General features: G+C 39.8%; 1 protein-coding gene across 1 annotated transcript; it reads right to left on the bottom strand.

Annotated features, from left to right (window-relative positions):
- Nucleotides 1-4,917: 4,917 nt before the first annotated feature.
- Nucleotides 4,918-11,107, bottom strand: LYZ (lysozyme). The gene is made up of 4 exons (XM_008003981.3): nucleotides 10,918-11,107; nucleotides 9,210-9,374; nucleotides 6,567-6,645; nucleotides 4,918-5,695 (listed from the first exon to the last, which is right to left on the bottom strand). Exons 1-4 carry the CDS (start codon nucleotides 11,051-11,053, stop codon nucleotides 5,629-5,631), a joined length of 447 nt encoding a protein of 148 aa, XP_008002172.1. The 5' UTR covers nucleotides 11,054-11,107; the 3' UTR covers nucleotides 4,918-5,628.
- Nucleotides 11,108-16,625: the final 5,518 nt, after the last annotated feature.

Raw genomic sequence — 16,625 nt, 5'->3', positions numbered from 1 at the left:
ATGAAATACAGGAAATACAATAAATATCAAACACAGAAAATAATAAGATCCCAAGATGATACTGAAAGAGCCCCAGGGACGATAGCTGTGTACAGGCATAGACGGCAACGCATCCAGATTAGATTCGGTCAGAAATCTTTGGGAGACACTGCTTTAGAAGGATGGAATTGACACAATTCCAGCTGGCGTTGAATCCTCAAGAGGAGATTTGACCGAGAGTTTGGGAGTTTAACTCATAACAGGTACACAGAAAACTAAGCGGCTGTAAGAATTATGCAGCTATTAATTCTAGGGAAAACAAAATCTTGTGTAACAAAAGAAAGTAATTGTATTTATGGTTACATAAATACTGACTATTGATTCCCCGCTCCCCAAAAAATAGAATTACATTTGCAAGGATGGGCTTTGGAGAAAGGTACTATGCTTGATGGGGTTGGAGGAGAAGGAAATAGAGCTTAATCTTTAACTTCCATAGTGGGAAGTCAATATCTTAAAATGGAAAAATCAAGAAGAAGCAATATAAGTGTAATATTGAAAAGGATGGAGGTAAGTATTTTTTAAAAATAAGCTAAAAGAGTAGAAAATATTGCTGATTGTGATTTTTAGTAATTCCATTTAACAACGTTGAAGATTTTTTTTTTTTTTTTTTTTTTTTGAGACGGAGTCTCGCTCTGTCACCTAGGCCGCAGTGCAGTGGTGTGATCTCTGCTCACTGCAAGCTCTGCCTCCCAGGTTCACGCCATTCTCCTGCTTCAGCCTCCCGAGTAGCTGGGACTACAGGCGCCTGCCACCACGCCCGGCTAATTTTTTGTATTTTTAGTAGAGACAGGGTTTCACCGTGTTAGCCAGGATGGTCTCGATCTCCTGACCTCGTGATCTGCCCGCCTCGGCCTCCCAAAGTGCTGGGATTACAGGCGTGAGACACCATGCCCGGCCGAAGAAAATATTTTTTAAAAGACTTCACTAAATAGAAGTGCAAGGGATGTGCTCAGGGCTTAGTTATAATCAGTGCCACATGAAGAGCTCAATTGTCATATGAATGTCACTGCATTTCAACCAACATAGGAACTGAGTTTCTTTTGAAAATGATCAAACATTGATATTGATTTTTATCCTGTTGCCAGAATAAGAGTAGAAATTTGGTTTGGGGGCGTAATTATATTAAAAACAGTTGGTATAACTAAGAAATATTTATCAAAAACTAAAACAAAAATATCCAACAAACATTGCTTTCCCTCTTCAGTCTACTTTGTCTAATCTCTGGCAATTTCCTCAATCAGCCTGTGTTGTTGGGTTATCCTGCACTTCCTGGACATGTCCTATCTCTGTTTCTCAGCTGTCACTCTTCAACTCTCTCTCCCCTACCTTGACTCATCCTTTGTACACCTCAGGGTATCTCCATATGCATAAACTCATTCTTTTTTAGTTTAATCACATCAGAATGATCCAAGAATTTTGAAGCCTAACGTGGCACCTATGTAGTGGCCCTCTGCTGCCCTCCCATGGCTGGTCTATGTGCTGCATTTACATAGCCAAGACGTGGCTTGGAACCCCGCAAGTTGTTGTACTGGAATCATGTGGCCTGGAAGAGTTAATTAAAAAAAAAAAAAAAAAAAAAAAAAAAAAAGCTGGGCGCGGTGGCTCACGCCTGTAATCCCAGCACTTTGGGAGGCCGAGGCGGGCGGATCATGAGGTCAGGAGATCGACCTCCTGACATGGTGAAACCCCGTCTCTACTAAAAATACAAAAATGAGCTGGGCGTGTTTGCGCGTGCCTGTAGTACCAAGTACTCGGGAGGCTGAGGCAGGAGAATCGCTTGAACCCAGGAGGCGGACGTTGCAGTGAGCCGAGATCGCGCCCCTGCACTCCAGCCTGGCGACAGAGTGAGGCTCTGTCTCAAAAACAGAAAACTTAGAATGATCAGCTTGGAGGGAACATACTAAATAATCAGCAAGAGATTTATTCGATCAACTGATACTTATTGAGCATGTACCATGTTCCAGTCCCTCTTCTAGGTGTTTAGAATACAGAAGTGGAATGAGTGAAAAATTTCTATTCTTCCTATCAGTACAGTGGTTCAGCATATTATAAAATCAGAGATGTATCATGGTAAGGAGGGTGTCCAGGTGTGGGGGAAGGAAGCAACCCACTGAGGGATGTCAGAGCCTGAGTGGAGAGCACTCAATGTTGGGCAGAGTTGGGAAATTGGTTACATACAGGCAAACCCATCAAATACATAAATGTACTAAGGACACATTTTAAGGATATTGAGTGTAATGGATGCTAAGTTTCTTACTGTCAGAGAAGAGAGTTAAAACATGGAAAAGAAGAAAACTAGAGTGAATCCTGTGGTGTGAGATTAGAATTGGAGACACTGGTGTGGATTCATGCTTTTCAATATAAATAGATAGATGTAGAGATAAATATAGTGTAAATACATATATCTTCCAGCTCTGTTCACTGATAGGGCCTGGGAACAGTGACACCCTAGTGCCCAGATCTTGTTTTTAATACTATTATGCACTTTGAGGAATCAGGGCTCCTTGGAGAAATGCCTAGTCCATTTCTGAAAGCAAGGAAGGAACAAGGTGAGCCTTAGAATATCTTGTGCCAGAAAACAAGAAAGTGCTTGAAGAATAATGGGACTATGTCAAAATGGCACAGAAGCCAACTTGCAGAGGCTCATTGGCCAAATCAAGGACAGTGTGAACATCAAAATAAATAATAGTAATGGACTATAACTCCTTATGATTTGAATAAAATAGAAACCATGGGTCCATATTGATAAAAAAAATAAATGCATGACCAGGCACGGTGGTTCACGCCTGTAATCCAGCATTTGAGAGGCCAAGACAGGCAGATTGCTTGAGCTCAGTTCGAGACCAGCCTGGGCAACATGGCAAAACCCCATCTCTACTAAAAATACAAAAATTAGCCAGGCCTGGTGACGCGTGCCTGTAGTCCCAGCTACTCAGGAGGCTGAGGCGGGAGGATCGCTTGAGCCCAGGAAGCAGAGGTTGCAATAAGCCGAGATCACGCCACTGCACTCCAGCCTAGGTGACAGAGTGAAATCCTGTCTCTAAATAAATAAAAAAACAAACTGAAAATTTAATGAGCAGTAGTCTCAAGGCACCTCTTCCCCAAATACTTTACAGTGAAGATGGCTTGCAGGCATCACCTTAATCAAGTGATCCAAGTGAACATCATCAGTCATGGGGCAAATCAAAACTGCATGCCACCTGAAATGATGCAGTGAGAACATCACTTCTGTGGTATTCCTACCAAAGATGCATAACCTAATGGAATCGAAAGAACACCAGAAAAACCTTAGGAACATTCTATGACATAACTAGTCTGTAGTCTTCAAAAGTGGCAAGGTCGTAAAAAGTCCAGAAAGAAACAACTGAAGAAACAATCCACATTGAAAGAGACTTAAAAAACATGAAGACAAAATACAACATGATTCTGAATTAGATGCTTTTGTTACGAAGGTCTTATTGGGACAATCTCTGAAATTGAGTGGAATCTGATGATTAGGTGGTAGTAATGTATCAGTGTTAATATCCTAATTTGGATCATTGTTTTGAGGTTTTATGTAGAAGAATGTCTTTGTAGGAATTACACACCAATATAATCAGGGCCATTGGGTATCATGTTGGCTATTTACTCTCAAAACAGTTCTGAAAAAAATAAAAGATCTTTGTACAGTACTTTTACATTTTTTGAAAGATTGAGATTATTTCAATGTTTTTTTTAAAAGTGGGAAAACCTCTGTCATTTTGGAAGTTATATTTTGGTGAGAAGAAACAAATAAATAAAATATGTAGTATATAAAATTATTATAGACTTGATCCCTGAGGCACTCTCACATTTAGAAATTAAATAGCAGAGAAAGCGTGAGCAAGAAGGGCTGAGAAAGAACAGTCACTGAAGTAGGATGCAAATAAGGAAAAATCAAGGGAGAAAAAAACTGCTAAAAGTATGAAGTGGTTCACTTTGTCAAATGCTGCTGAGATGAACAAGGTGATCATGGAATTAGCACTGAGGAGTCATGGGAAAAATCCTGGAGGGGCAGTTTCAGCTGGGTAAGGATGGAAGCCAGATTAGAGAGGGTTGAAAAGACAATGGGAGGTGAGGTCATGGAGTTGGTAAGTACAGACATCCTTCCCCAGAAGTCTTGCTGTAAAGGGAGCAGAGAATGGAATTGCAGTTGGAGGATTTTGTAGGGTCAGTGGAGTATTTGTTGTAAGATGGGAGGTTACTAGGGCAGACTGCAGAATGATAGAGGTGATCCAGCTAAAAGGAACAAACTAGGGATGCAGGAAACAACCTAACTTGGAGAAGTGAGAGGGATGGGAGGGGAACTGCATGTGGAGTCAGTGCTGTTGGTAGGAGCAGAGGCTCTTCATCCTGATAATAGGAGGGAAGGAAGGAAGGATGGGCCTATGGGAAGGTATGACTGCTGCTTTGGTGATGTGGAGGGGAAAACTTGCTATGAAGTTGCTTTTATTTTGTAAGTGTAATATGAGGCCAGGTTATCTGCTGAGAGCAGAGGAGGGTGGAGGATAACGGGGCAGAGGAGGAGGCTGAATGTGTGTCTTGAGGTTTTGAAGAGAGAAGAGGAAAAGTAAAATAGTAACAGTCATTTTGGAGACTAGGGACATAAAAATGCAAGGATTGCAGAGAAGTAACTAAAATGGTCAGGTAGACATGAGGGTTCATTTGAGATTTATGGTTATGAATTTAAAGTGAGACCTGTCAGCATGCTTGTGGATTTTTCTCCAACAATATCCGACTATTTAAGTGAAGTAAGTGAGGATATAAGAGATAATAAGAGCACTAAATCATATTTTTTCAAATATTTGTATGTTTTTCTTCAGAGGCACTATAGGAGTCTAAATAAAAACAGACAAGGTATGTGTTGCAAAGCCTTTAATTAGAATGTTTGTGTTTTTCAAACATTATGCATAATTTCACATTTGTGATTAGTTAGCAATTATTTCAATACTTGTAAGCTCATCTACCTCAGATTTAATCATAATACATGAATGAAATTAATCAAATTAAGGAACAGCAATTTAGAAAGAAACACACTTTAAGAAAACAAAATTCTCAATTCAGGCAGTCTGTTTCTAGCATTTGGTATTCTACCCCTTTAAAAATTTCATATCGCCCAACAAAAAGTGGTTATTTTTACTGTTTTTGGAGATGACTGAACAGATGAAGGCATCTGATGCTGCTGGTATTTTGCCCAAGATCAATTGAAGATAACCGTTTGTTATATTTTTTACTTAATATTGGACATACTCGTATCATTCAAGATTAAGTCTGGGTTATTTCTTTGATAAAAACTGAATGTACTGGAGATGTATTTGATAACCAAGGTTTTAGATAAATTTGCACCAGTATTAGCTCTATTTGCAAACTGAAAACTGTTGTAGGCTTAATATAAAATAACCACATTAGTGAACATTACGTCTCTTAGAAGAAAGGCCATATTTTGCTCCTGCTTCTGTAAAAATATTATTTCTTTGAAGGGGAAATAATGGTAGTGTGATCTTTCACTTAATTACTACTCCCTTAATGTGAGAAAGAGACAAAATGAGCTGAAGAAGGAAAATTCTGCAATTACACTCCACAACCTTGAACATACTGACTGACATCTCTGTTTTGACAGTGATTTCTCCATGCCACCCTGTAGAAAAAGATGAAGCAAATGGTGAAAGGTTAAAACATATCTTCATTGTAATATACATACTTCACACCCCTTGGGGAAACAAAATATTTTATCAATAGATAAAATAGTAAGATAGACTCAGTGATTGCTATTTATTAAATGAAGGTATGTATACAAAGTACTTCACTCCTACCCAAATCTCTCAGTAGAGCATAGAATGCTGAACATAGATTGAGTAATGTGCGTTGTATGTGCGTTGTACAGCAGCAACTGCAAAGTGAATTCCACATTTATTTTATTTTATTTTATTTTTATTTTTTCGAGGCAGAGTCTCGCTCTGTTGCCCAGGCTGAAGTGCAATGGTGCAATCCTCTGCAACCTCCACCTCCTGGGTTCAAGCAAATCTCCTGCCTCAGCCTCCCAAGTAGCTGGGATTACAGGCACCTGCCACCACACCCAGCTAATTTTTTGTATTTTTATTAGAGACTGGGTTTTGCCATGTTAGCCAGGCTGGTCCCAAACTCCTGACCTCAGGTGATCCACCCGCCTTGGTCTCCCAAAGTGCTGGGATTATGGACGTGAGCCACCGTGCCCGGCCCACATTTACTAATTCTAAAAAGAATTTCAAGATATGACAAGGAACTGGTAGAGTGTGAAGAATCTTAAAACTCTAGAAATCCCCTAAAATAATTGTGGAGTAAAAGAGTAAAATTCTGGATCAGTTAAAGTAGATTGTTTCTTCAAGGTGTAGGTAATACATTATTTAGCATAAGCCAAAAGCTGCAATTTTTAGGTGTCATTAGCATAATTTCGTCTTTGAAAGTCTGCTCTCATTGTATATATCAACAGTAGAGCAACATAGTTTTCCCTTTTAACACTTAAAACATACCATGCTCTAATGCCTTGTGGATCACGGACAACCCTCTTTGCACAAGTTACAGCATCAGCGATGTTATCTTGCAGCAAAGCTGAAAGACAAGTGGTAAGCAATAAAAACTTTATTAGATATTTTATTTTAAATTTAGGTTTAGCCAGCTTTATTCTGTTAGGCTGTGGAAAGAATGCTAAGATATTATTTTCTATAAGTCCATATATGTGTGATTGTTGGGGAAAACTTTCTCTTCATTCTCTCCCATTCAGCATGAAATGAAGTATTTTTTCCTTCATTTACCAAAGTCATTGGAAGCTCTGGAAGTATTAACGAAATGATTAAAGGTCCTCTTTGTACTAGACACTGTAAAAAAACACCTAGTGATATTTTACTCAGCAGTTCTATTACTGAAAATTTATCCAAAAGAAATAAGAAATGCACCCAAAGATGTATACACAAAACTATTCATAGCAATTTCTAAGAGGGAAAAATGGAAACAATCTAAGTGCTCAATAGTAACAGTTGGATCAGTAAATTCTAGAATATTCATATATTAAAATTCTAGTCATTCTTTTCAAATGATGATACAGATTTGTATTTTTTTCTCATCTGGAAAATGGAGCAAAAGATCATTAAAAACCGATTTGTATTTGCTGACATGCAAATAATTTTGTGTGATAAGAAGCAAATTGTAAAGCAGTGTGTATAATACAATTTAATTTTTGCAAAAGCACACATTACTTACATGTTTGTATGTGAGTATATATATGTATGATGTAATTTAACATTCATACACATGATTGATATACATTCTGGAAGAATATAAACCAGAATTAGGCCGGGCGTGGTGGCTCACGCCTGTAATCCTAGCACTTTGGAAGGCCGAGGCGGACGGATCATGAGGTCAGGAGATCGAGACCATCCTGCCTAACACGGTGAAACCCCGTCTCTACTAACAATACAAAAAAATTAGCTGGGTGTAGTGGCGGGAGCCTGTAGTCCCAGCTGCTCGTGAGGCTGAGGCAGGAGAATAGTCTGAACCCGGGAGGCGGAGCTTGCAGTGAGCTGAGATCGTGCCACTGCACTCCCGCCTGGGTGACAGAGCGAGACTCCGTCTCAAAAAAAAACAAACCAAAAAAACACAAAAGAATATATACCAGATTTTACCCATGGTTATAAACCTCTGGGGAGTAAGATTATGGGTGTTATTTTTCTTATTTGTATTTTCTAATTTTCATTTAATGACCAAAGATTATATAATTTTTTTTTTTTTTTTTTTTTTTTTTTTTGAGACAGAGTCTCGCTCTGTCGCCCAGGCTGGAGTGCAGCGACGCGATCTCCACTCACTGCAAGTTCCGTCCCCCGGGTTCACGCCATTCTCCTGCCTCAGCCTCCGGTGTAGCTGGGAATACAGGCGCCCGCCAACGCGCCCGGCTAATTTTTTGTATTTTTAGTAGAGACGGGGTTTCACAGTGTGAGCCAGGATGGTCTCGATCTCCTGACCTCGTGATCCACCAGTCTCGGCCTCCCAAAGTGCTGGGATTATAGGCGTGAGCCACCGCGCCCGGCCTAAAATTTTTAATTAACTGGATTTTAAAAATAAGATTAATGTTCTCTACTGGGAATTTTAATATTTAAAAATTTAATAATATCAACTTTGCAAGATTTCTGCAATATTTTTGACACTGAAGATTCCACGTTATTTCTATTTTTATGAGTTCAATAAAACATTTGTTTCACCCTAAATAAATCCTTAAGTTAATTTTTTATTTACAGTAATAGTTCTACAGGAAATGTATTTTTTGAAGATGTAAACTAAAGAATTTAGAAATGGAATGCCATCATGTTCCTAATTCACTTAAAAGTCTCTCAGCAGTAGCCAGGTACAGTGGCTCATGCCTGTAATTCCAGCACTTAAGGAGGCTGAGGTGGGAAGATTGCTTGAGCTCAGGAGTTCAAGACCAGACTGGGCAACACAGAATTTGCCTGTACTAAAAATTTCAAAAACTAGCCAGGCATGGTGGTGTATGCCCGTAGTCCCAGCTACTTGGGAGGCTGAGGTGGGAGGATCACTTGAGGCTGCAGTGAGCTGTGATGGTGCCACTGCATTATAGCCTGGGGTACAGTAAGACTCTGTCTCAAAACAAAACAAAACAAAACAAAAAACTCTCAGCAAAACAAAAAACAAAAAACAAAAAAACATAGAAGAAGTGACCATGGTAAAATGTTAACAACTTTTAAAGTGCATAATGGGCATATGGCTGTTTATTATACTAATGTCTCTAATTTTGTATGTATTTAGAACATTTCCTAATAAAAAGAAAAACGATTGAAAAAGGACCATACAATTAAATTATCCCTAAACTTCCCCAAAGTAAGCAGGAGCAATGGCATTGTTTGGGACAAAGCATCAGTAAGGCCATTGACAGTAAATTAATAAGTCATTTCAGAAACTTCTGTATATTAAAAAAAGTCAACCTTTTATGATACCGCTTCTTTAATTTCTTACTCAGGGAATTATGAGGAAAATAATAATGATTTTCTGGAAGTTGAGATGTAGTTTTTCTAGGTCCCTCATGAACCCTTCAAGGCTTTTTCATTTGCATTGAACCTCAATTCTTGTAAGTATAACCAGATTGGTCAAATATTAGCTGGTCTTACCATTGCAGGATATATGACAGGCATTAACTGCTCCTGGGGTTTTGCCATTATTACACCAGTAGTGGCTATTGATCTGAAATATCCCATAATCAGTGCTTTGGTCTCCAGGATTGTAGTTTGTAGCTTGTGTGTTATAACCACTCTCCCATTTGGCCAAGCACACCCCTGAAAAAAACTTATTTTTAGTAATAAACAGCAACACTAAGTGACTTACACTCTATAGCAAAATCAGTTCTATTTAGCTACTTCTATTTTACTGATTTGTTTTATAAGTATAAAGATTTACTTAACTTATAAAATATCTTAACACTTTAGTGTTAAGGGACTTGTAAGAGAATCCTTTTGTAATGCAAATTATCTTGTAACACTAATGAACAATATAACATACTTTTAAAAATATTAAAATACATGTTTCTTCCATTGCTTTTACCCTTCCTGTGCTCCCATCCCTCAGGCAACATTCAGCCAAGAACAGAAAAATCAATAGAGCTGTTGAGTAGATTTTGTAAATTCATAGCAGATACATAGGCTGATGGAAAAATGCTTTTTTAAAAAATCAGAAAAACATAAGGATTTTCTGATAGAGAGAAATTTTCTTATAATATCTAAAGGTGAATTTGGATATCTTGAAAACAAGACTATTCTGTGATTTCATCCCTTCACTCATTCATTCAAAAATAGCTATTGAGGGGAAATGTCTGAATTAAATCTGAAAACTACAGAGATTATTACATTGACAGCTATGGACTAAACTGTAAAATAACTTTTCCTCGTGGCACATCTTGAATTGTGTGGGAGAAAATGAAAGATAGTCAAGTAGAGTAGATAAAAATAATAAAACATTTCATGCTGAGTTTCTGGAATCCTATACAAAGAGTGACTGAAGGGAACTAGGTTCCTACTGCCCTTGTGTAGGGAATTCAATATGTTCTTTAAAAACATCACTATTAAAAATCCCATGTCGGCCAGGTGCAGTGGTTCACACCTGTAATCCTAGCACTTTGGGAGGCTGAGGTGGGCGGATCATTTGAGGCCAAGAGTTCAAGACTAGCCTGGCCAACATGGTGAAACTCCATCTCTACTGAAAATACAAAAAATTAGCTCAGTATGGTGGTGCACACCTGTAGTCGCAGCTACTCGGAAGGCTGAAGCACGAGAATCACTTGAGCCCAGAAGGTGGAGGTTGCAATGAGCTGAGATCATGCCACTGTACTCCAGCCTGGGCCACAGAGTGAGACCGTCTTAAAACAAACAAAAAACAAAACAAACAAACAAAAAAACCACATCATGGCAGGGCACTTGAAGACAAGAAAAATGCTGCATCACTCTAGGCTCTCAGAAGTTCGAAATGGGAAATAACTGGAGTCACACACCAAGGACTTGAGAGAGCTCTGCCAGGTCCTCAAATGTATCTTTCAGTCAGCTTACATGTGCCATTGAATCTCAGGCATCCAGCAAACTTCCTAGCACTAGAACAGTACAACAGGTCCTGTTTTACTTAGAATGGAATTTTCCCCTGCCATGCTCTTACTCCTTTATCGCGTATCTCTGATTATAAAGAATCAAACTGATGTTTTTAGCCATTGTAAGTATATAAAACCACAAAGAAATAAAACATCTATTCACTCAAAGCCCTTTCTTCTTCCTTCTCTCCTAGTGTCTGTTCCATACATAGCTAATTCTCTGGAAGTATAGAGAGTAGACTTACAGTTTGCTAGGCTGATTCCCCTGTAGCCATCCAGTCCCAATCTTTTCAGAGTTCTGGCCAACTCACACCTTTCAAAGATCTTGCCCTGGACCGTGACAGAAAGGAGGACAAGCCCCAGAATAATGACAGCCTTCATGTTGACTGCTAGGTCAGACTGCTAGGCTGAGCAGGGTGAGCTGGCCCCAGTATTTACATCTTTTAACTTCCTTCTTCCCCTTGTGGTTTGGTGGCTCCACCCTTTCAGCTGTGTGGAAAACAGAAACTGTGTATTAATCTACTGATTCTAAAGAGATGTTTTAATGCTTGAAGAGAGATACTCTAATTTCCTAAGAACTACTCTACAGGAAAATAATGAAATGGCATTACTGGCTCTGGAAGAATTGGGGCATAGCACTGTTTACAAGACAGGAAACGTCTTCTGTTTGATTATGAATTTGAGCAATTATAAAGAAAACAATGACTATTTTGTACAGCTTAAAATGAGCTGTGATTTTTGACTAACATTCAATTTCATGAAATTTTTTCTATGCATTCACTGTTTGGTATTTATCTTTTTTACTTAAAATTATTTTACATACATTTTCCACAAAATGGACATGACACATGTGCCCGTTGTCTTACTGGGTGTGTAGTGTGACACCGCGTTGCTCAGCTAGTTTCTTACTCTAGACTTTTTTTGTTACTATAGTAAATGTTTTATTATTATGAATCAGTGTTTTACTATTATCAGTAAGGTTCAAGTGAACAACTTTACCAACTACTTTTTTTTTTTTTTTTTTTTTTTTTTTTTTTTTTTTTTGAGAGGGAGTCTTACTCTGTCGCCAGGCTGGAATGCAGTGGTGCAATCTCAGCTCACTGCAACCTCCGCCTCCCAGGTTCAAGCAATTATCTAGCCTCAGCCTCCTGGGTAGCTAGGACTACAGGCATGTGCCACCACGCCCAGCTAATTTTTGTATTTTTAGTAGAGATGGGGTTTCACCATGTTGGCCAGGATGGTCTCAATCTCTTGACCTCGTGATCCACCTGCCTTGGTCTTCCAAAGTGCTGGGATTACAGGTGTGAGCCACAGCACCCGGCCGAATTTACCAACTACTTTTCACAACACTTTGCCTCCCATTTCCGTATTAGAACATAGGGGGTCATTAGAAAGCAATAGCATTTTTAAAATCAAACCTACCCAAACACATATATCCAACTAAATGCTACCTTGGAAAATAGCAATCTCAGGAGGCTGTGCACAGCTTTTAAAACAATGCTATCAGAACTCAGAAAGAACTATGCTTCTGTATCTGCCTATGAAGACAGATTCTGAGCCACACAAAGTGTCATCACTTTGTAGTTACCCTTATTTTTCATCAATGGCCTCTAAAGATTACCAGATTTGGTTTTAAATGACAGTTCAAGGACCCTGTCCAAAAACCAAGAATAATCTCATTTTTCAGGCTAGGTCTAATTTTGATTCTTCAATAATAAAGAGGGCCAGGTGTGGTGTCTCATGCCTGTAATCCCAGCACTTTGGGAGGCCAAGGCAGGTGGATCACCTGAGGTCAGGAGTTGAAGACCAGCCTGGTCAGCATGCTGAAACCCTGTCTCTATTAAAAATACAAAAATTAGCTGGGCATGGTGGTGGGTGCCTATAATCCCAGCTACTCAGGAGGCTGAGGCAGGAGAATTGCTTGAACCCAGGAGGCAGAGGTTGCAGTGAGTCAAGATTGTGCCATTGCACTCCAGCCTGGGCAACAGAGTGAGACTCTGTCTCAAATAATAATAATAATAATAATAATAATAATAATAATAAATAGTGAGACAGATTTTCAGGACCCAAAGAGACAGAAACCAATTAAAAGAGTTAGTCTTGGCTGGGCGCAGTGGCTCACACCTATATTTCCAGCACTATCGGAGGCTGAGGCAGGAGGATTGCTTGAGACCAGGAGTTGGAGACCAACCTGGGCAACATGGAAAAACCCTATATTTACTAAAAAAAAAAAAAAAATTTTAAATGTGCTTGTAGTCCCAGCTACTCGGGAGGTTGAGGGTCAGAGGATCACCTGAACCTGGGAGGTTGAGGCTGTGGTAAGCTGAGATCATGCTACTGCACTCCAGCTGGGCAACTAGAGTGCGACTGTGTCTCAAAAATAAAAAAAAAAAAAAAAAGAAGAAGAAAAAAAGAGTTAGCCTTTGGTCCCCTTTATACCATTCCCAACTCAATACTAAAGACGGCCAGTTATTACATACGCTGGTTTCAGCCTTATGCTGATAAGATTAATTTTTCTTTTCAAATGTCTAAACAGTTATGACCTTATACTTTCTTGGGAGTGGAACAAGCAAATATTTGCTGCCAACCTGAACCAAAGTGACAGCATGTTATCAAGTGACTGCTTCAAAGGGATCCCCTTAATTATTTCCCCTGGCAAAGAACTTAAGGGCAGTTATAACATCCATTTATAATCCTATCATTCCATTTGAGGTAGGTTTAATGAGCAATCTATTTAAAAATAAAATAGCAAGTAAGCATGATTTGAGGGCACAGATTATTTTTCTTCCTCAGAAATTTTGTATGTATTGCATGTTCTTTTTGATGCAATGTATGCATTTTATCTTTTTACGAAAGTTGCTTACAGACCCTAGATTACTTTGTTGTATTACAGTGGACAATAATTATGATTTACTCATTTGTTTCTCAAGATAGAGAAAAATAATTCTTTATGGTGAGTGTTGGGTGCTTCAGGCCTGGGAAAGGGAATCTGACTAAGGGTTTCTCACACTTTTGACTATTCCCCAAAACCAAAGCCATCCTGAAAAGATGAAGGTTTGCCATAATGCAAGATATTCTAAACAATGTGCTATAGCCCTCTATTTTGTTATGGTTTTAGATAGGATGTAAGGCCAGTTTTGTTTTGTTTTGTTTTGTTTTTTTGGAGATAGGGTCTTGCTCTGTTGCCCAGGCTAGAGTGCAGGGGCGCAATCTTGGCTCACTGCAGTGTGAACTCCTGGGCTCATGCAATCCTCTTGCCTCAGCCTCTCAAGTAGCTGGGACCACAGGCGAGTAGCTGGGACCACAGGCGTGTGCCATCACACCTGGCCAACTTTTTAAATTTTTAGTAGAAACACAGTCTTGCTATGTTGTCCAGGCTGGTCTTGAACTCCTGGACTTAAGCAATTCTCCTGCCTCAGCCTCCCAAAGTGCTTGGATTACAAACATGAGCCACTGCACCCAGCTCTGTTAGGCCATTCTTATGTTGCTATAAAGAAATACCCGAGACTGGGTAATTTATAAGAAAAGAGGTTTAATTGGCGCATGGTTCTACAGGCTGTTCAGGAAGCATGGCATCAGCATCCGCTTCTGGAGAGGCCCCAGGAAGCTTACAGTTATGGAGGAAGGTGAAGGAGGAACAGGTATTTCACATGGTGGGAGCAGCAGCAAGAGAGTTGCTGGGGGTTGGGGTAGTGCCACACTTTACAACAACCAGATCTCGTGAGAACTCACTCACTATCACCAGGACAGTACCAAGCCATGAGGGATCTGCCCCCATGACCCAAACACCTCCCACCAGGCCCCTGCTCCAACATTGGGGATTATAATTCAACAGGAGATTTGGATGGGGATAAATAACCAAACTATATCACAGGGTGTCACTCTGTTGCCCAGACTGGAGTGAAACAGTGCAATCATGTTTTTTCAGCTTTGATTTCCCAGGCTCAGGTGACTCTCCCACCTACAGGCATGTACCACCACACACAGCTAATTTTTCATTTGTTGTAGAGACAAGGTCTCGCTATGTTGCCAAGGTTGGTCCTGAACTCCTGGGCTCAAGCAATTCTCCTGCCTTGGCCTCCCAAAGTGCTGGGATTACAAGCATAAGCCACTATGCCCTCTTTTGAAAGTGGTGGGTTGGGCACACAGGTTTCTCTCTGTTCACTTTCCAAATTACATTAAAGTATCAACAAAAGGAATATGAAAAGGTATAAACCAACAAGGGCAAAGGAAAAGCAGACGAGATGATAATAGATGAGAAATGTCAATAAAAGTTTATAATACAGAGTGGCTGAATAGTTACTAATTTAGGATAATGGAGAAAGCTGACACCTGAGTGCCTGGAAAAAGGGGAATCACTACAGAGCAAACTAACTCGTGCCTTAGATCCTGGAAAAAACTAGGTAATTCTGAAGGCAGGACTGCACGGCAGTGCTATAAACAGAAAGATAGGTTGGAAATCTGTATATGAAACAGTTAAGCCCCAGATTTTCTCCCCCAGACCAGGAAACCAGGTTGCTGCCTTTCCCCAATCCTAGAAGAAGGATGAGAAGATCAGTCTTTGGAGAGGATGAACCAGAGACTCTGGACTTGGGACTCAAGGCATGACTAAAGACAGGGGATAATGCCATAATGAAAATAGAGGCATTAAATACAAATCTGCCTTCTGAAGAGTAAGCCAGTCACCCAGCTCTCAACCTGCCTGAACCGAGCTCCTCGATGTCTGGCTGCCAAAACCACCTCCCAGGCAGGAACCAGTAGGATTCTCTCTGGAGTAAATATCTGAACCAGGAGAAAAGACCTATAGATATTATTATTTGGGGCCCACAGTGAAATGGCCAGTCTTGATCAATTGCTTGTGGTGAGACGTACCCAGGCTTACAGATTTTCTGCTCAGCTCTTTAGTGCTTTGTATTACTCTTACACAATCAGTGGAGGATACTTGATGGAAGACACTATTGTGAAATACAGAGTGACATTAATATCAAAAGAAACATTTCGAGAAGAAGAATTCAAAGGAAACAGAGACAAAACAAAATAAGACATAAGCTACAACGAATATCTCAGGGAGATAAGAGAAAATAAGAGAAGGAAAGGGAGGGAGAAAGAGAGGAGTGTGTTTTAGGCCTTGAAGGGAACTCTAAGAGAGAGGTTCCGAAAATATTTTAATCGATAGTGGAATTACTAAAGTAAGGGTGATTATTTTGAAGGCTTCCTCATTCATCTGCATATATGAACTCTGTCATATTTATTGAGGCAGTCATGTTACTTTATAGTCATCTTTCTTCTGCAGCTCATCTCTACCCAGATCTGTGTTCTCTTAAATTCAATGGAAATAAGTGAACTATTTTCACAGAGCTTCATGAGCAGTATTCAAATAACATATAAGCCATGTAAAAAGTAACTAGAAAGAATATCTCTCAGTACAGTGTTCTTTTGGTAGGGTCATTTTTATTGCATAGTTAGAAAAAAAAAAAAGATTTAAAGCTCTTGCAAGAATAGCATTTGTATTTCCTGGAAGAAACACAAGTTGCCATGTTTCCAGAATGCTACCTCCTTTCCAGGCTATTGTTTGGGAAACAAATTCCACTGAGAGAGAATAAGCTGGGGAGGAACTTTCTGAGGCCACTGGGTATTGACAAGGTAAATTTGGTCATATCTAGGGTGACAGTGGCAGCAGATTCCAAGACTGGTAGCACTCTGCATCTCACTCCATGTGGGATCCAAGGCAATGGCAAGAGGTCTCTTGGATGGCACGTAGCTGCTGGAGAAATTGAACACAAATTGCTCTGCCTTGGGCATCAACAAAGCTTGGAAAAGGAGCCTCCTGCCTTTGAATGACCACGTCAGCTTGGGCAGTAATCACTGTCTGAGCAGCTCAGGTATGACCATGACAGGCTGAAGCTCTAAGGTCTTCCCCAGGTTTTCGGAACTTCGTAGTTTTTTTGAGACT

This window comes from Chlorocebus sabaeus, chromosome 11 (genome assembly GCF_047675955.1).
Source record: "Chlorocebus sabaeus isolate Y175 chromosome 11, mChlSab1.0.hap1, whole genome shotgun sequence".
NCBI lineage: Eukaryota > Metazoa > Chordata > Mammalia > Primates > Cercopithecidae > Chlorocebus > Chlorocebus sabaeus.
Note: the sequence above shows the minus strand (reverse complement) of the source record. Positions and strands in the feature narration are given on the sequence as shown.